The 19873-nt window shown below is 29.6% G+C and overlaps 3 protein-coding genes and 1 long non-coding RNA gene across 4 annotated transcripts; 3 read left to right on the top strand and 1 right to left on the bottom strand.

Moving 5' to 3' along the window:
- The first annotated feature begins 4775 nt into the window (after window positions 1-4775).
- LOC112693370 (protein disulfide-isomerase A6 homolog) lies at window positions 4776-6969 on the top strand. Its single transcript, XM_025568404.1, has 7 exons — window positions 4776-5065; window positions 5159-5355; window positions 5422-5817; window positions 5883-6092; window positions 6162-6319; window positions 6491-6649; window positions 6749-6969. The coding sequence occupies exons 1-7, from the start codon at window positions 5050-5052 to the stop codon at window positions 6912-6914; spliced, it is 1302 nt and encodes a 433-aa protein (XP_025424189.1). The 5' UTR covers window positions 4776-5049; the 3' UTR covers window positions 6915-6969.
- Window positions 6970-9053: 2084 nt separating this feature from the next.
- LOC112693372 lies at window positions 9054-14934 on the bottom strand. The gene is made up of 4 exons (XM_025568405.1): window positions 14692-14934; window positions 9922-10080; window positions 9498-9593; window positions 9054-9308 (listed from the first exon to the last, which is right to left on the bottom strand). The coding sequence occupies exons 1-4, from the start codon at window positions 14756-14758 to the stop codon at window positions 9136-9138; spliced, it is 495 nt and encodes a 164-aa protein (XP_025424190.1). The 5' UTR covers window positions 14759-14934; the 3' UTR covers window positions 9054-9135.
- Window positions 11082-13342, top strand: LOC112693373 (protein disulfide-isomerase A6-like). Its single transcript, XM_025568406.1, has 3 exons — window positions 11082-11492; window positions 11586-11791; window positions 12989-13342. The coding sequence occupies exons 1-3, from the start codon at window positions 11477-11479 to the stop codon at window positions 13241-13243; spliced, it is 477 nt and encodes a 158-aa protein (XP_025424191.1). The 5' UTR covers window positions 11082-11476; the 3' UTR covers window positions 13244-13342.
- Window positions 14935-15047: 113 nt separating the features above from the next.
- On the top strand, window positions 15048-17635 carry LOC112693374. Its single transcript, XR_003149469.1, has 3 exons — window positions 15048-15441; window positions 16413-16490; window positions 17551-17635. It is a non-coding gene; the product is annotated as an uncharacterized LOC112693374 (long non-coding RNA).
- The last annotated feature ends 2238 nt before the right edge of the window (window positions 17636-19873 follow it).

The raw sequence follows: 19873 nt of genomic DNA, 5'->3' as shown, positions 1-19873 counted from the left end.
TTCTACACCTAAACGCGGTTGATTTAATATTTGTCAACATAATAATGTATGCAGTGCGTTTAATTGCAACCATAAAACAACACCTAGGTTTAATTCGTTATTACATACGTACCACAAATGGCTTTTGTACGGCAAACACGACGTCATATCTTATAGATACTGTAACCCAGCAGCATACAAAATGTCACATCCATCCAATAATTACGTTATTAGACAGTACAAATAACGCGTTGGGATGGCAAACAGTGAACGAGATAACACTGCGGGTGCGTGTGACGTGGTGTATGGAGTATTTCACTCTGGTTAGTTATCAATTGGTAAGTTTGGTTTGATCAAAAAAAAAAAACAAACATCAAAAGGTATAAGGCAAAACGTGTGTACCAGTGTTGTTAAAAAATCTGTTTCTTTTTAGTTTTTTTTTTCGACGTATATGACAGATACATGGGTACCTTGACGATGAAAGGATCAGTGCCAGAGTCCATAGTGACGTTGACGCGAGAAGCACCTAAAAAGCACATTTCGTATGGTTAAAAAATTAATACGAACCAAGTCATTGTATTATTGACATATTTAATACGCTCACATTGCGTCTGATAATTTCTCCTGACAATAGGCTGTTGATTAATTAGAGTGTGAAACTATAAATATAATGTTGAAGTTTCGTTTGGCGTTCCGACCGGTAAATAATAAAATCTTTGTACGGATTAACTCATATTAATTGCACTGGAATAGTGCATTTTATCGATACGATATTTACATCCACAGCAACCTGTGTACGTATTACGCGCGTTAAAGTGTTGGCTAAATGTTGCCCAGTTTGTTTTTAAACTAAATTCGTATTATAAACAACACGTGTATGATACGCCGTATCCAAGTTAGTAAAAACGAATTAAATTAAATCCCGTTCGGCATATTATTGTACGCTGAACATGAACTACAAAATATATCAATTGAATACATAATGAATTAATTGTAGGGCGTAAATAAGATAAGCTAAACGAAATGTTCGTGCATAAAGCCCATTTTAACAAAAACCTTACGCGCGGTGCGGTGCTAAACTTATCAAACGCATAAAAATAGATTAGATTGCCCAACTTACGCGATAAACTCGGGTGGTGCGAGCGAATTGTTCCGTTCAAAATGCGTTTGCCGCACGGTTTGAAATTGAAAATCAAATCGTATATTATTTTCGGTTGCGCGTCTAAGCGAACAGACTTATCAGTGCTGGCCCGATGGTTTTTGGAGTCCGGTGCAGAATTTTGCGGGACCCCATACAAATATATTAATTTATTAATTGTTTATAGAAATCTATGTTTTTTCATATTATTATATAACTAAATATATACTATAACTCAGCAGTTCCCAAACTTTTATTTCCGCGGTGCCTTTTTTTGGACTCAATTTAGCCATGGTGCGCAGCTGTGAATAACATTTAAGACAGAACAAAAAAAAAAAAAAACTTATTGATAATCAATTTTATTAATTTTATAAAAAATTTAACTCAAGTATAAATTAATGCATTTTTAAACTTTTTAAACTTTAAAGTGGTCGCGGTGCCCCTAGGGCACCGCGGTACACAATTTGTGAACCGCTGCTACAACTGTATTTTGAACTATCGTCGACGATAAACAAATTTACAAGTGCATGCGCCTACAATACTTCAAAGCTATGCGTAATTGGTACATCTTAATTTTCATGGACAACAACCCGTTTTCTGAGAAGACCACACGACTACGCGGGTTGCGATTTGCGTACTGGGACTATATTATTTTTATTTACAAATAAAGTAATAATCGTAATATATAATTTGTGGAGCCCCAGGGGCGTATTTAGATATATTTTTTTTTTTTTTGGGAGGGGGGGCTGTGATATTTTCTCTAACTGAAATTCCCCAATTCAGCCTAATAAAAACAAAATTTGGAAAATTATTATACAACATTCACCTATAATAGCGAAAACAAGTAACAACTATACGACGTAAACCGATCACCGTGATAGTGTTATCGGTCGTTGCTGTCACTTCTAGGAAGTTTTTTAGCTCATAAGGGCTCGTATAAATATTGTACAGTGATTAAGACGCCACAACGCGTGTATATCGGTAAATCAATTCTAGGTTAAATAAATCGAAATTACGATAATGCAACAGTACCGTACGTCAAAATTAAACACAATGTACCAAACTCAAAGGTATAATCATTACGATCAAAATCGTCAGACCCTTTACATGAATAACTTGTTCGCTGTTACTTTATACAATTATATTTACGATTTACATCTAATAAGACATAATAAGCAGACTTAATAAACAATTCCTGGATTTCGTGGAGGGAGGCTGAAGCCCCCTCAATCCCCCCATAAATATACCCATGTGGGGCCTCATATAAGCGCGGAGCCCGGTGCGATCGCACCACTTGCTCCCCCCCCCCCTAGGGCCGGCACTGAGACTTATATGCTATTATGTATGCATGTGTATAATATATGTATGTTATATACATCGTATTCGTAAAGATCGTGTATTATATTTCATTTTTCGCAACTGGGTGTAGCTGAAACCTTTTTTTCCTTCTGGGGAGGAATCAAAACCTGGGAAGTCTTCCTTCCCCCCTCCCCCCGAAAATATGCAACTGAGTGCATTTATTACAATAGACAGGGTCAACGTATAGGCGAGAGCCTAACCTGTCTAGAGCGACACTATATTAGGAATGGAATTATTAAAATTGACTCGTTAATTTTTTTATTTCTGTTGGTGTTTTATAAGAAAAATGTTTAAATTAATTCATCCGTGAAAACCATTTATCTATATAATAAAATAATATTGTCTAAAGCAGCGTTTCTCAAACAATGGTCCACGGACCCTTAAGGGTGTATATCGGAGAGGGTTCGCGAATAAAAACTTAAAATGTACAAAGTATCATTATTCATTATTGTTTTTTAATTTTTATTTGTACTAAGGTGTCCGCGATCATTTTTATTATCTCTAAGGGGTCCCACAGAAAAAAGGTTTGGGAAACGCTGGTCTTAGTTTATTACATTACTTTATATTAGCCCTATGTTAGGAATTTTCAATTATTCCAAAAATATGAATAACCACACAATCACTTCCGTGATTTCCGATAGTCCCGATATTGATGGGTTTTGAGTAATAATTATAGAAATCATATTCAAGTCTTGTACATAAATAAAAAAAAAAAAATTAAATATTTTTATATGTATAAAAAATAAGGTGAGAGACTAAGTTAAAATGAGAGCTCGATTTTTTTTTTTTTAGAGGCGGCAAAATTTAATTTTGCCTAGAGCACTACTTTTGCTTGGGCCAACCCTGACAACAATCATATTAATAAATTACAAGTACTTATAACCGACTTGTTAGATTTAGAGGTAATCGTACGTTTTCGCAAATCTACATCTATTTTTGATTCTTTTAAGCTACATTTCGATAATTTTGGATTTCAAATGTTATCAGCAGACCCGTATTTAGGGGGGCATGAGTAGGCACATACTCTGGGAATAGGTGGACATAGGAGGGGTGACTTTTTGGGCCTAGACCCCCCAAATATTTTAATAGCCTCCCCAAAATCGAAACTTTGTTAGAAATGTTATTCGTTGTTTTTATAATTATCTGTTCGTTTTTATAAAAATCGTAAAATAAGAAAAAATACCAACATAAACAATAGCATTAACAATACCAATTACATAGTTTGGCTACTTGCGAAAGAAGTTTTATTGAAATGAAAAAAATAAAAACTTGGCTAAGGACACCGTTGGTTCAAGATTGGTTCAGCGATCTTTCAATACTATTTATTGAAAAAGATATATCGAAAAATATAAAAAGCAATGATATTTTGAATATCTTTGATGATACAAATAGACATTTGTCATTAAAATAAAATATCAATCATTTTTAAATATACGTTATTTAGTGTTTTTTTAATACAATTTAAACATACCTACATTTTTAATATTAATAAGTTTTACTTATGCATGGGAAGGGGATGTGGGGACGAAGCCCCTGCGGGTTATTTTACATTAAATTATTATAGCCCCCAAAAAAAATTCAACCAAATGTCCGCCTATGGCCGAGGATATCAAATCTCAGGGGCGGCAAAATATTTTAGCGAAATTCATTTTAAAAATGATGTACCTACCTAATGAAAAAAAAAAGACCATAAAAAAAAAGGAAAAAGTAAGTTTTATTATGTTATAATTTGTAAATTAAAAAAAAAAAGGAATTGTATGTTTTATTGCGTTATAATTTGTTAATAAAAAAAAAGTATTAAACGATTTTCACTTATAAGTTATATTTTAATATTAAAGAATCTCGATTATGGACAAAATAATAAGTGTTATATTATTAATATTTTTTTTTTTTTTTTTGAGGGGCGGGCATAAATTATACGCCCGGGGGCGCCAAATTTTTAAATACGGGCCTGGTTATCAAATACTAAGAAGTCATATTTTCGTATTAGCGTAGAACTGTCCCTACATCACGTTAACGTTCCTTGGAGTTCGAGGGACTGCAAATATCAATTTTTTAGTGTTCTCCGTTTACGTGTTTACACGATTTTAATACATTCATCGAGTCGAACAATAGAGCACGCGGTTCACCGTTGACAAAGGATTATTGCTCCTCTCTTATTTATTTATCCGTCACCACTTCCCCCCTCCGGGCGTCATTGTATTTCTTCGGTATTTATAATCTCATCGACTGCCGGCGATGCGCCGACCAATGGGAGCGCACCACGAGCCGCTGCTAGTGATAACGCGTTGCCGATAACGTGCGGATCCAGTGGCCGCATCTGCTACCGCCGTCCGTTCGTTTCCCGTCGTCCACCGCCGATCCGTCACTCGTCTGCCCACACTAACCGAAACTAACGGCTGAAGACACGTCACATACCCACAGCGTTTCCGTTTATCCCACGCGCCGGTCGCAGTATGAACGCCGACTGAACGCAGCGGCACAAACGAGAACGCGCGCACGACCACAGTCTTTTGTCCTCCGGTTAGCCACCGGTTTTTCCGACCATCTCTACCTCGTCTCGTTGTCGCAACATGAAACTGTTGTTCTGTAAGTACGGCTCACGCATTACGTCGCGGTCCAGCGACGGTGACAATGATGGTAAAACAATTGTAAACCGATTGTAAACGTTCGTTCTTGCAGGCGTGTTGCTGGCGGCCCTAGCCAAGTGCTCGGTGGCCATTTACCCGTCCAACTCCGACGTCATCGAGCTCACCGACGACAATTTCGACCAAGTGCTCCAGGGCGTAGAGATATGGGTTGTGGAGTTCTATGCACCGTGGTGTGGACATTGTCAGAGGCTCGTGCCCGAATACACGAAAGCCGCCAAAGCGCTCAAGGTAAGTGTATATAAGCGCCATACTCCGTTCGCGGCTCGTTAACGAAACGTGCACCTTTTTTTTCAGGGCATTGTTAAAGTAGCCGCCATCGATGCTGACAAGTATCCATCTTATGCTGGCCGTTATGGTGTACAAGGTTTTCCAACTGTGAAAATATTTGTTGACAAGAACAAGCCCCAAGACTTCACCGGAGAACGTACTGCTGCTGGCATCACCGATGAGGTCGTGAAAGCAATCAAGAATGTTATTAGTGCTCAACTCCAAGGTGTACCTTATGGATCATCGAAATCATCAAAGAAATCTTCTGATAATGAAGTTGTAGAACTCACCGATTCCAATTTCGATAAACTTGTGCTGAACTCTGATGATATTTGGTTGGTTGAATTCTTTGCCCCGTGGTGTGGACATTGTAAGAATTTAGCTCCTCATTGGACTGCTGCTGCTGCTGAACTTAAGGGAAAGGTATAACAAATTAATCTATAATATTCAAACGTTAAAATCTATATAATCAATTTTGTGTAATCTAGGTTAAACTTGGAGCATTAGATGCGACTGTTCACTCTTCAAAAGCTCAAGAATACAACATCCGTGGTTATCCCACAATTAAATTCTTCCCATCGGGTACAGCTACTTCAAGCGGAGCTGAAGAATACACTGGAGGCAGAACATCTTCAGATATTGTGAACTGGGCATTACAAAAACATCAAGAAAATGTTCCACCACCAGACATTATTGAGGTATGTACTTAAAACAATCAAATTGCTCACCGAACAATAAGTTCTTAATTTAAATTGTACATAAAATAGATTGTAAATGAAGATACATTCAAAGCTGGGTGCTCAGAACATGCTCTGTGCGTGGTCTCTGTATTGCCTCACATTTTAGATTGTCAGGCTGATTGCCGTAATGAATACCTGAAAACATTGCGCTCTTTAGGAGAAAAATTCAAACAAAAACTTTGGGGGTAATTATAATTTTGTTTATTCATTCTTTCCTTATTCCATTCCAGTTATTTCTATAATACTTTTCTTATTGTAATTATTTTAGATACTTTTATTCTTCTTTTTATTATTATTTTTCCTTCCATCAATGTTTCATTAGATATAGATTTATTAATAAAATAATCACCATTTAGATGGCTGTGGGCTGAAGCCGGCAAACAATCTGAACTGGAATCGACATTAGAAATTGGTGGTTTTGGATACCCTGCCTTGGCTGTTCTGAATGTTAAAAAAATGAAATATTCCATATTGAGGGGGTCTTTTTCAGAAGATGGAATTAAAGAATTCTTAAGGTACATGATTGTTTTTAAATTATTCGATTAAGGCTATTAAGTAATCGAATAATTTTAAAATAAATGTAATAATAAATACCTTTGTGTGTTTATCTACAGAGATTTATCTTACGGCCGTGGTACAACTGCTCCGGTAAAGGGTGCTACCTTACCTGAAATTCAAACAACTGAACCTTGGGATGGTAAAGATGGTGAACTGCCAGCTGCAGAGGATATTGATTTATCCGATGTTGACCTTGATGAACTTCCTAAAGAAGAATTATAATTAGATCCCTGGTCTCCATGTTTTCTTTTCCATTTTCTACTTTTTTTTTTTTTAAGACTGAACGAGTTCTATAAAATAAAAGCCTAATTTTATTACTAACAGTCATCCTTTTGATTTAAAACTCAACTAACTTTGTAATAAAAAAAACAAAAGTTGATTCGAAAATTTAAAATTACTAGATATTATATAATTATTTACTTAATGATTAAAAATAATTTAATCTATATATTTAATTTATTTGTGTACATTTTTTTTTTATATATATAAAATCGAGTTTAATTTTTGGAGGTCTTTTTATTTTTTAAACTAAAATGTATAATCTATAGAAAAATAATTGTTTAATGACATTGGTTGAAATTAATTATTTGTAGTGATGATTTTCAAACAGTTATTGTAATGTGTATTTCACAGTAATAATGATTGTTGAAATAAATTCTTCGTGGCACATGCATTCATATATTTTAAGTCAATTTGTATGTTATACTGTAGATAACTTGTTGTTTAACTGCAATACATTCAAATCTAAAAATTGTAATTAGTTTCATGATCAAGTTAATACTTACATTTATAGTGTAAAATTGGCTATTGTTGTTATTGTCTAGCCAATAAAAACGATGCAATCTTTTTGTGGAATTTAATATACATTTATGGAAAGTCAAATACTCTACTTATAAGTTTGAGTGTTTCTTTATATATATATTAGTTTATTAAAATTTATTTGGTCAAGTTGTAATATGATGTTATAGTGGCATAATTGATTTGAATAATAGTTATACCTATTATGTTTGATAAAGATAATATGCTGTGACTTCAAAGTCTCGTCGAGTTCAAAAATTTGTATCCAATTTTATGAATGCATATGATTTTCAACTATGGTACAAACTCTACTGTGTCATGTAAGAATATTATCAGATCTGATAGATATGCATAACAAAAAGAGTTATTACAAATATGAACAGGGTTGATCTACATGTCATTTCAAACAACAATCAAAACAATTATAAGTTCACATACACTCAGGTATTTGATCGAATACATCTTAATACTTGATATATAATACTATATGTAAAATATATTTACGTACCAACTGTATGCACAACTGTTAAATTTGCTAACAAACATTCAAAAAAGGAAAAAGTAAAAAGGATTCAACAACATTTTTTGTCGTTTTTAAATACATGCAGTAAAAAATGTAACATTTAATTGTTGTTGGTGACTATATTTCATTTTTAATTAATAATACATTTTTCATTTCAAAAACCAAGTAAAAAATTTAAAAAATATAAGTTTATAATAGAAAAAAAATAAGTTACCAAAATAAGTTTCATGTTTAATTCTGTTAAATGATGGCAGCGATTTGTAAGAAGTAAGCTAAGTATTTATTTGAAATTAGTGTATAAATTTTTATGCTATTTGTTTCATTTTCTAAATTTTAATATACATTTTAGAACTTTTTAAAATTATTTATATAAAAAAAAAAAAAAAAAGAAATATTAAATAATAAAATAATGAAAGATGACCCTAACCTTGGCTATATCAATGATAAATTGAGGTGCTTGAACCACAATGGCAATTATTGGCTGAATTCTAAACAAGGATTTTAGGAAAACCTTTTATAACCTCCTTAATATAACTTCTTAATAAATGTCATGAAAAATATCTATATTTTTTATGGGAATTCAGTGGATAACCTATCACGAACAACACAATTTTTAATAATGAAATAAGCAAAAATATACTAAATAAACTGGTCAAATTAAAAAATATTAATTTATTTCAAATCGAATATTATATAATTAAACTAATATTTATTGTTAGTATTTAAAATAGTAAATTTGACCATATTATAATATATTACTACAAATAAAAAATATATTGATTAATTTATAAAATTAATATTAGTAGTAATATGAATAAAAATCTTGTTACATAGGTATCATATATATAAAAATACAATAATATTTAAATGCATTAGTATAATTTAAAGAACAGTCAAAAGGCAGTGACCAACAGTTGTTCTCTATAAATCTTAATAATATAGTCAGTCATAATTTTTTAAACAAGAACACGTAATGCTTATAAAAATAGGAAACCTTAAGAACATACATATAATTATTTGATAATATTAATCACAATGAATTATTTCAAATTTGAAACCACCACCACTTTGAGATTTTATGGTTTATTTTTAATTGGAGATTTAGAATAGAACATGTTGTCACTATGGTTTGGCAGACATTTGCATGACGTCGTACTTGCGCTCTTTTTTGCATAGAATAGGATAGAACAAAACCCAGTAGTAGACGGCAACAGCGCCAAAAACTATTGTCAACACTATTGCGATGATAACCCAAGCCGAATGGAGTAAAGTATTCTTGCGCTCTGTTTTCGCATCTATTTGCAAATTAAAAAACAAATGTTGATAAGGCACGGACAGCATAATAAACACGATTCATTAATAGCTCTACCAATAACTATTCACTATAATAATTATTGAACTGATTATTATTATACATTACTATAAAGTAATATAATGTAATCAATGTAGTTCTTAATTAATGAACTATGTCATCCCAAACACACCTTTGTGCAGAGGTGGTATCTGTGATTTTTCTGATTGTTCGTCCCTGATCTTTTCTTTATACATACTTCGACTGTCGACATCATTAACAAATGCAACTGTAACAAAAAAAAAAATATATAATTATTTTTAATCGACTTCTAGAATTTTCTAAAAATTAAATGTTTATGCAACAGAAAATTCTCACATCATTGTTTCTTATTCACTCTTAGACATTTACTGTACACCACATTCATATAAAACTCTGCACATCATAAGTAGTTAATAAATATAATTCAACTGAGATATTGTCTCATGATAGTTTTTATTAACTTTTAATAAGAATGTTAAACACTCGATGATCTAGTTTTTAAAGTTTTATGGAACTCTGAGTCGCAATAGACAAGCTTTGGTCACTATTACGTTATTACAGTAATTATTGGTTACCACTAGAATCCAGGCCGGATCGCCTTTGTGAATTCTGCTTTGTTTGTGACCCAACCCGTCCCAACAATGATCCAGGCAACAAGAAAAATGCCCATGTTCGAATTGAACTATACCTGGACCCTATTGAAAAATTTGGAACTCGGCCAGAGTTCGTATGGTCTGTAAACAAAATTGCATAATATATTTTAAAATATTTGTTGCATTGATGAAAACTAAATAAGGGTCTTCAAATTCTTTGGGTTGAAAATAAATTATAAATAAATGTCCATTTATTAAAGGCCTGCTATAAAGCTTTAAGAAAATCAAAAACAATGAATGATGTACTTAATGCAGAACGGTAAAAGAGGTAGGTATGTAATAAGTTTGATATTTGTTACACCTAATAGAATAAAAATCGAGAGAGGATAATTTGAAATTATTTACATAATACACATGGGAAATTTAATTTTTAGAGAAGGTAAAAAGTTCAACATTAAAAAAAGGTCTAGCCTTCAGGAGTAGTGATAATTACAGAAATACAGAAAATTAATAATAAACCACAGTAAATATGGGACTACTGCCTAGACTTGTAGACTAGGGTATGAAAGTAAATAAAAATATACATGAGAGAAAGGAATGGCTTTTTAGGTAATAAAATATAAAGAAAAAGAGTATGTTGTTTAAAATATTTGTTAGTAGAGGATTAGTGCATGCATAATAAAATAATTTTTAATTTTACTATGGTACTTTTAATTGTTAGTAATTTAACTACTAAACGTATTTAGAAAGGCCCCATAATCATTTTGAAAAAATTATATAATAATATACCAAATTACATTAAATATAAAAATAAAATTGTTCTAAAAATCCAAATTATATTACTAAATAATTTTAGTAGATAAAAATATTAATTAGTATCATAAACACTATACATATAAGTATGTGAAAATATAAAAAATATATAAAAATAAAAATATATTTATATACATTCCTATAATTTAAGAAAGAGTCAAAAGGCAGTGACCCAAAGTTGTTGTGTATAGATCTTAATAATATAGTCAGTCATCAGTTTTTAAACAAGGTATGTATGTAAAGTTATCTTCACTGAATATTCAATTATTCATTAGTGTATAGTCTATTTCGTTTAATTTTTTTTTTTTTTAGCTTTTTTTAGTAGAAAACATGTATTTTTTTTAAAGCCGTGATAATAGACGTAGATACTCGATTGTTTTGCATTAATTTTCTATTGCATTAATCTTTTTTATTATTTTAACAAAAATCGATTAATTAATCAACACTGATGATGAAATTAAAATGGTGCAAAGTACAGTTCTCTGTGTTTTGCATGGAAGCATCAATGAAACATACGTTTCTCTCAACTCGAATCATATTATGGATGGGTTGTGATCACTAAAAACTTTTCGATCGGAAGACAAGAAGGGCTAAAACCCGAGAAAAGATTGCAGTCGTCGTCGTTGGAACTCATTTGGTTGTTAATCATTCGTTATTTTCATTCTCTACAGCGTCGTCGTCTTTCCTCTTTCGGTCGTACAATAACTATTAAAACCGTACCACAATGAATCTGTTGTTCTGTGAGTATATTAAAACTATTTTCGGCTCCGCGTGGTACATAATGACTGGATTTTCAAATAATAAGTGTTGTTATCTGGTAATTTTTTTTACAGGTGTTTCAATGATAGTCCTCGTCTGCAAGTGTATGGCTGACACCTTTTACGAATCCGACTCCGGAGTCGTCGAACTCACCGACGACAATTTCAACCGAACTGTACTCGAAACCGACAACGTGTGGTTAGTCAAGTTCTACGCCCCGTGGTGTAGGTATAGTAAGGAGCTTAGGACCGAGTACAGTAAAGCCGCCAAGGCAATGAAGGTATGTTATAGTGATGGCAATCATCGAATGAAATAACTTAATCATTCGACTGTTTAAAAACCGTTCGAGTGATGAAATGATCGAATGAAAATAAATAAAAAATTATTATCAGACTAATTATGAATTGCATAAGCTATAAGAGTCAATATTCAGAACTTAAAGTAAATCTATGTTGATAATATTTTCGATTTAGTAAAATATACAGGTCCACATCTATAATAAATGCAGATGTATTTATATACTTAAATAAATCGAAAACATGTATTAATAATAAGATATCTGATAGATCTGTTCAGGGGCGTAATTAGGGGGGGGGATGGATCCCCCAAAACTTTTTTTTATGTAATTTTTTTTTATTTATTACATTGTGATAATATGATTATTATTATTACGATAACTATTATTACTATTATTATTATTATTATTATTAAAATTGAAATTATTAAAAATTTTGTTCTGGTAAAGTGTGGGGGGTTACTGTATGAGATATACAAATTTTGCTAAAACCTATTATCCCCCCCCCAAACCGAATTCCTAATTACGCCACTGAATCTGTTACCTTCCATACGACCATGAATACCCAAAATTATGTATTAAATTGTCCTATAAATCGTATGCTAAATTCTTTCAATAAAGTTAAAAAATTCGACTTTTGTTTGATCTCCTATGGTCATTGCATATCGATTATTAAATAAATATTATTTTATTGTATTGTATACCTTATATAAATATATATATTGAATCAAAATGCTGTACTTTTACCCTTCGGGTTGTGAATTTAAATAAATATAGATTTTTGATGGCTTTCATTTAGATAGTTTCTGGTTTTAACTTATCATTTATGAATTAAAATAAAATTTTAAAAATAGGTTTACCCATTGCACACTAAAGATTTGGGGCGCATTTAAGTTAAATTAAAATTTGTTTTTTTATATAAAATGAGCGTTAAAATAAAATTCACCAAAGGTAGTTACACGGCACTTGATTTACCCTAATAGCGTAGCTGTTATAAAAAATACTAATTGCACATGCATGCACTAAATGTTCATATAAATATATATTTAAGACGAACCTTAGTTTGTAACAAGTTTAACACAAAATAACTTGAAGGAGGGAAATTAACTTTTTCCAACATTTGTGAAAAGTGAACACCTACCTAGTATGTAAATATTTATAGTTTGCTTGTTATTATTTTAGGGCTTCGCCAATGTAGGAGCCCTCAACACTGACAAGCATAGAATTATTTCTAAGTATTATCACATTAAAGAAGTCCCGACGGTTGTAATATTCATCGATAAAAACAATCCTACTGAATTCTTTGGACAGAGTTCTTCTCCTGCCATCAATATTACCAATGCAGTAATTGAAGCCATTAAATTAAATGTTAGTACTAAACTCAACATTACATCACAAGAATCATCAATACTAGAAAAATCGTCAACATTACACTAAGAATCAATACCAAAAAGGCACTTAAACACTTTATAATTCCTGGTCGATTAAAATTAGTTATTACCGTTATTATGATTAAAGTATGTAAACATACAAAAAATAAAATCTATTGGATTTTTAATATAAATTTTGAAAACTTGTAATTAAATTTAACAATTAAAAATACAATTTACTGTATTGGATATTAACTAAATAAGCTAATAATTAACATAATAAACATAAACATAACAAATGTAATTTTTTTTTTTATATATAATATTAGTAGGTAGTACATTTTTCAACAAAAATAAAAAGGAACTTATTTATGTATAAAATATTATTTCATAAAAAAAATTGCTATTGTTTATAATAAAAGCAATTTAAAATTATTAAAATGTACATTTTATTGTGTTTAATTTGCTTAGAGTATTGTAAATAATCACTATAAAGGTTATGAAATATACAAAAAAAATGCCAAAGAAGTTATTTTTATGTGCTATGATTAAATAAATTGTTATATCAAATATCAATCTTAAATTAGATCACTCTTTGATAGTGAATTCAACCAAATTTATAAGTAGGTAATCAATTTTTAATATAAATTAAATATTGTGTAATTTTTAATTAATCAATAAAAAAATGAAAAAATGTTACACCAATCACTCATAAAATATATTCTTATAATTTATAAATAATTAAGTTAAAATTTAAATGTACATGGACATATTTAAAAATCCATAAGTAGTACCTAGATTAATATTTACATTTTTTTTATTTGGTAGATATTTGATTTAATTTTAGCTAATCATCACACTTTAGGAATGGCTTGCATTTGTTGAGTATAGTTTATACTTAAATAAACCAATATTTCACTAAAAAATTAGTTGAGGGAGTTTTGCCCTGAAGACCACATATAAATGTATCAATTTTATATACTATTTATTTTGCAATTTATATATATTAATAATTTATATGAGTTGTATATTTGATATAAAAAATTGGTAAATTTAATACATTTGATTAAGTACAATTTTAATTTTACCACAGTATAAAATAAATAAAGTTGAATGATTAGAATTTTAAATTTCTTTAAAAGTGTGGATTAATAATATAATATAAAGGAAAAATTGCATAGTTTCATAAAATATCAGGAATAATAATGTTTGTAAATAATATTAAGCATGTCACATACAACTGAACACATTTCTTTCAAATTCCTTTAATGTCTTTTAATGTAATAGTCTGTTTTTAAAAATCTTTTATCAGAGGTTCTATGTGCCCTGAGCCATAGCCGTAAACTTCCCAATTGCCTATTTGATACTGTTATGATACTAGTTTAAAGCATTATGTAAATGATTTGATTGAAATCGATTCCGTATAGAATAATTTGTGAACACTTATCAGTTTCAACTTGCAGAGATATTCAAATGTTGTGATCTACGAAAACAAATAATTATATTTGTACTTACACAGAAGCGTTCCGAAAATAATTGCAGCAGTAAACCACAAATGCCTATCACGTCCAACAACAAACATTTTAATAGCGTGGACGCGTGAGCTCAACAAAACTTGTCGTCGAAAAACGATGGTCTAAAAAAACGACACCGATTGTTAATCTAGTAAAAACAACCGGTCTATTTTGAACGATTCGAATTCGCAATCGAAAACGAGTATTCGTAATTTATTAACGAATCCACAGGTTGGAGGTGATTATTGTGCATGCGCGTGCGTCGTTATTGTTTTGTTTACTTTGTTCGCATTTCTGATCTTACCACGCACAATATGCAGGTAACCAGTTACAGAGTAGTAGATATGTTGATAAGGATGTCAACTGTAAACAACGAAACCGTCTTGGAAGATAATCACCGTCGAGCCGTTCAAACCGAGTATCGTCACCTCATCTTGTTAAATCTCGGTCGATCGTATCGCAACGCGTGACATAGTACTTGCGCCAAAGGGATCTATTGCACAAAATATTTTCCGTTTACAGCAGAACAAAACTATAGGAACGCCAAGTAATAGCTGTGGCTAGGAACGTTACAATACTACCGATATCAATAAAGTATCGATACTTTTCTTTCGATACAAGTACTTTTTTTAACGATAAAATGGTTTCGATACTTTACTCATATAGATAAAAAAAATACTTGTATCGAATGAATAGTATCGAATCATTTACTAACCGCCATATTGTTTCAAAAATCAAAAGTACTCGAATGGTAGGTATCGTACAATCATTATTTTCTAGTAAAATGGTTTGCGCGCGTGGTGGAGGATTTGTTTACATAAATCAGTCATCACACTATAGTCTATAGTCTCTATACGATTATATTATTTCCATGGACCAGAAATCACAGTTCACAATACAATAGCATCAATAGGTTTCCTCTTAATCGGAACGATAATTCATATCGGTCGTTTTTATATTTTACTCTTATCATTATTTTAATTCAATACGACGATAGGACGGAGTAAAATGATCAATACTTTTTTTCGATACTTAATACGCAGCAGGGTCGCGGAAAGAATAAAAAAAAAAGAAAACCTCTTCAAATGAAGACATTAGCAACACAAAGCGTAACAACTTGCTTGTTATGTTTTATGTTTAATTATGTTTTGGATATATTAACGTGAAGCATCAGGATTTTCAAAAAAATTTGAATGAGAAATTGGGCATCCATGTTATGAATAACAAATAAATCACTTTATTGATCCTTCTATTTTCGCACACGCTAAAGAAAAATAGTTTAAAATATTTAAAAATAAATAAATATAAATGACATTCAAGTAAGGGTGAATAGAAACTATTAAATCTACAACAGACCTTAGTATTAGGTTGGTTAATGTTTCTTTTTACAATTAAAATAAATTGTTCTACCTAAATAAAAAATTCTACTTTTAAATAATACTCCGCGACACACGGATTAACAACACTGCGACTTAAAAAACGATGTTGCAGATAATCCATGTCCAATATTACTAGTCTTATTCTATTCACGTTTGTTAAATATTGTCATTCTTACAAATTATATTTTATAATTATTTTAAATTATTTTTTATAATACCTGCCCATTGTATATGTTAATACTAATAAAATAAAAAAATAAATTATAATTTATTTTTCTATAGTTCTCAATATGTAATTGACTTATTAAAACATTGTATTTATTTTCTATATTATATTAAACAGCTGAAATCTAGGAGCCGATTCAGAGTGAAACGAACTTACGATAAAGAAACACATGCTTAGTTACTTCCACAAATACTGGTACGTAGTTTTTCTTTTAAATAACAACTGTAATAATAATTAAATCAATTAATTTTATGTTATTTAGTTACCATTTTATTTTTTTATTTCTAATTCATTACCTTTTTAAATTTACAATATTCAAGTGTTCTTGGTTATGTTAATAATATTTTTCCATTACTTAAATCAATTTTTTACATTCAATATTCATTTAAATTATTAATACTCTAAATTTATCAATTTAATAGCATTAGTAATTTTTTTTATTATTATTATATATATTTTTTTTCGTCTGCATATGTAATCTCTAGACTTCTGGATACCCCATTTCATTTTTTCTTTTATCATTAAAGTATTCTTTTTTTTGTTACAATTTAAAGTATACTGTTTTTAATAATATTTACTTATGTTTCCTTTAGTACATAAATAATGTTTAAAATTACAATGAAATTATATTTCCGTCGGCCTCCAAACACCAGGAAACTATGCCTTTCCAAACGTACTTTTTTTATCGCGATTGAGAAATATTTATAAATATTATTTATTGTTATAAGGCATAATTTTTAATATTTAATCCATATTTCAAATAAAAATATATTGTTGTATTTGTAGATAATTATATTCTAACATGCGCTATAGAATAATAATTTTAGTAAAAATCGTTCTGAAACTTAAATAAGGGTGTAAGGGTGTATAAAATTTTTTTAACTTTAACAGATCTTGGTATTTCATCGGTTAATGTTTTTCATTATTAAAATGAATTGTTGTTAATAAAAAACATACACATTTAAATAATATTTTTTGGCGGCATACGGCGACAGGAGCAACGATGAGATATAATCTATGTCTAATATTACCTGATATTATACATAATCTATGAGGTATAATCTAGGTCCAATATTATTTATCTTGTTCAATTCACGTTTGTTAAATATTGTCATTCTTACAAATCATATTTTTTATAATTCCTGCCCATTGTATATATTAATAGTAAAAAAATAAAATAAAATATTTATTTATTTTTTTTAGTTCTCAAAATGTAATTGATTATTAAAACATTGTATTTATTTCTATATTAAAGTAAACACCCGAAATCTAGAAGCGTGAAACGAACTTACGATAAACAAGCACATACCTACTTAATCCCACAAATACTAGTACGTCGTTTTTCTTTTAAATAACAACTGTAATAATTACAGTATATAAAATTAATTGACTTAATTATAATTATTATAATTAAGTCAATTAATTTTATATTTTTTAGTTACTATTTTATTTTTTTATACGTAATTCGTTCCTTTTTTAAACTTACAATAATTAAGTATTCTTGGTTAAGTAAATATTTTTCCATTACTTAAATCAATTTTTTGCATTCAATATGCATTTAAATCAGCAGTTCTCTAACTGTAGTACGCGTACCATTAATGGTACGCGAAATACTACATGGTGGTAGAACGGAAATTAAAAATTCAATATTTAACTCATATATATGAATTTAAAAACACTAATAAATTTGTATGAATAAATAAATAATAATTTTATTTTAGTATTTTATTGCTTTTTTGTTTAAAATAAATATATTTAACTATGTGACGTTTGTATGGTTCTATTTTTAATCGTTTATAGTACGTGACTAATTGATAATATACTCAAGTGGTACGCGAAAAAAAAAAGTTTGAGAACCGCTGATTTAAATTATTAATACACTAAATTAATCAATTTAATAGTATAAGTTATTTTTTTATTATTATTATTAAATATATTTTTTTATTTTGTCTGCATAATTAGTCTCTAGACTTCTGAATACCTCTTTTCATTTTTTCTTTTGTCATTAATGTATTCATTTTTAGTTGTATTTTAAAGTATGTTTTTAATAATGTTTAAAATTATAATATAAATATTTTCCACGGCCTCCAAGCACCAGGAAACTAAGCCTTTTCAAACGTACTTTTTTTATCACGATTGAGAAATATTTATAAATATTTATTGTTATAATACATAATTTTTAATATTTAATCCATATTTCAAATAACAATATTGTTGTATTCTAACATGTGCTATTGCCTAATATTTTAGTAAAAATCGTTTTGAAACTTAAATGAGAGTATATAAAAACTACTACAACTTTAACACACTTCAGTATTCCATCGGTTAATGTTTTAAAATACATTGTTGTAAATAAAAAACATTCACATTTAAATATTATTTTTTGGTGGCACACCGCGGCAGGAGTAACGCTGAGACAGATAATCTATATCCAATGTTACTCGTATTATTCTATTTATGTTGTAATAGACACTATACGTGCACCTATTTACAATTTATTTATTTACTCGGATTATTGGGAGCCAATTTGTAGTCATACTGACTACAAATAATAGACCAGGAATTGGTGTTATGATAATTCTATAAATTTATTGATATGACATAATTGAAAGAATTTACAATGTTTTAATCATTTTATATAATATTGAGCATAATAAATATTAATGTAATTGTCATTTGACTCAGCAAATATCAACTAAAGAAAACAATAGTAATTTCGCGGAGTAATTATATAATCTTAAAGTCCCATTCGACAGGCGGCGACGGCGCACAGTGGTCTGAAAAGTAAATTTAGCTTACATAAAATTAAATTGTAGTTTTTATTCGTAATAAATGATCATATGTTTTTACTTTTGTGTAGGTAATAATTATTAAATAGATAAATTACCATGTTTTACTAGTTAGGAGACCTATAGACGTCTCGCAAATTTGGTACACTTAAGGACTTCGATTTATTTCTACATATTTAATATTAATATGCTATATTATCGACTTATTAAATCGTAATATTATTTATTATAAAAATTTACCATTCTTCATCATTCTACTTTTATTCTTTAGAATATTATTTAAATAATTATATACAATATTATAGTGTTTAGTAATGAAATGTTAAAAAGAAATATTAAACTTAAATGATTAATATTATAGAAGTTATATTATTATTCCAAATCATCATCAGATTCAGATTTACAAGAATCACTTGCTTGTTCTTCAGGCATTATTATTAAAAGTTTTGCATCGTCTGAAAATGTCTGTAATTTTTTGGGTTGAATGTTTCGCATTGACGATATTAATGGGTCAGATGAAACTAGCAACATGTTAATGAGATCTTCATTAATTTTCACTCTGGATAATTTTCTTGTGTGATGTTCCCTGTAGTTTGGTTTGAAATTTTTGTTTTTGGCATTATTGAGCTTCTTCAGACAATTGGCCTTTCGAAAAAACGAATTTTTTTTATAAATATATATTTTTCATATGATACACACAAATATAATAAATAATAATTAAAAATAGCAACTGGTAAAATTGCATGTCGGATAACATCAGCTCCATGAAATTAAATTGTATGTACAGAT

Source organism: Sipha flava, unplaced genomic scaffold, assembly GCF_003268045.1.
Source record: "Sipha flava isolate LNK unplaced genomic scaffold, YSA_version1 85_pilon_pilon, whole genome shotgun sequence".
Lineage (NCBI taxonomy): Eukaryota > Metazoa > Arthropoda > Insecta > Hemiptera > Aphididae > Sipha > Sipha flava.
This window is presented reverse-complemented; position numbering and strand designations above follow the sequence as displayed.

Coding starts and splice junctions, on each gene's coding strand:
- LOC112693373 (XM_025568406.1), top strand. Junction 11,792..12,988: donor AAGCCGCCAAGGCAATGAAG/GTATGTTATAGT, acceptor TTATTATTTTAG/GGCTTCGCCAATGTAGGAGC.
- LOC112693370 (XM_025568404.1), top strand. Junction 5,356..5,421: donor AAGCCGCCAAAGCGCTCAAG/GTAAGTGTATAT, acceptor CTTTTTTTTCAG/GGCATTGTTAAAGTAGCCGC. Junction 6,093..6,161: donor CACCACCAGACATTATTGAG/GTATGTACTTAA, acceptor TACATAAAATAG/ATTGTAAATGAAGATACATT.
- LOC112693372 (XM_025568405.1), bottom strand. CDS start 14,758: ATGTTTGTTGTTGGACGTGATAGGCATTTGTGGTTTACTGCTGCAATT. Junction 10,081..14,691: donor TATTTTCGGAACGCTTCTGT/GTAAGTACAAAT, acceptor TTTTGTTTACAG/ACCATACGAACTCTGGCCGA. Junction 9,309..9,497: donor GATACCACCTCTGCACAAAG/GTGTGTTTGGGA, acceptor ATTTGCAAATAG/ATGCGAAAACAGAGCGCAAG.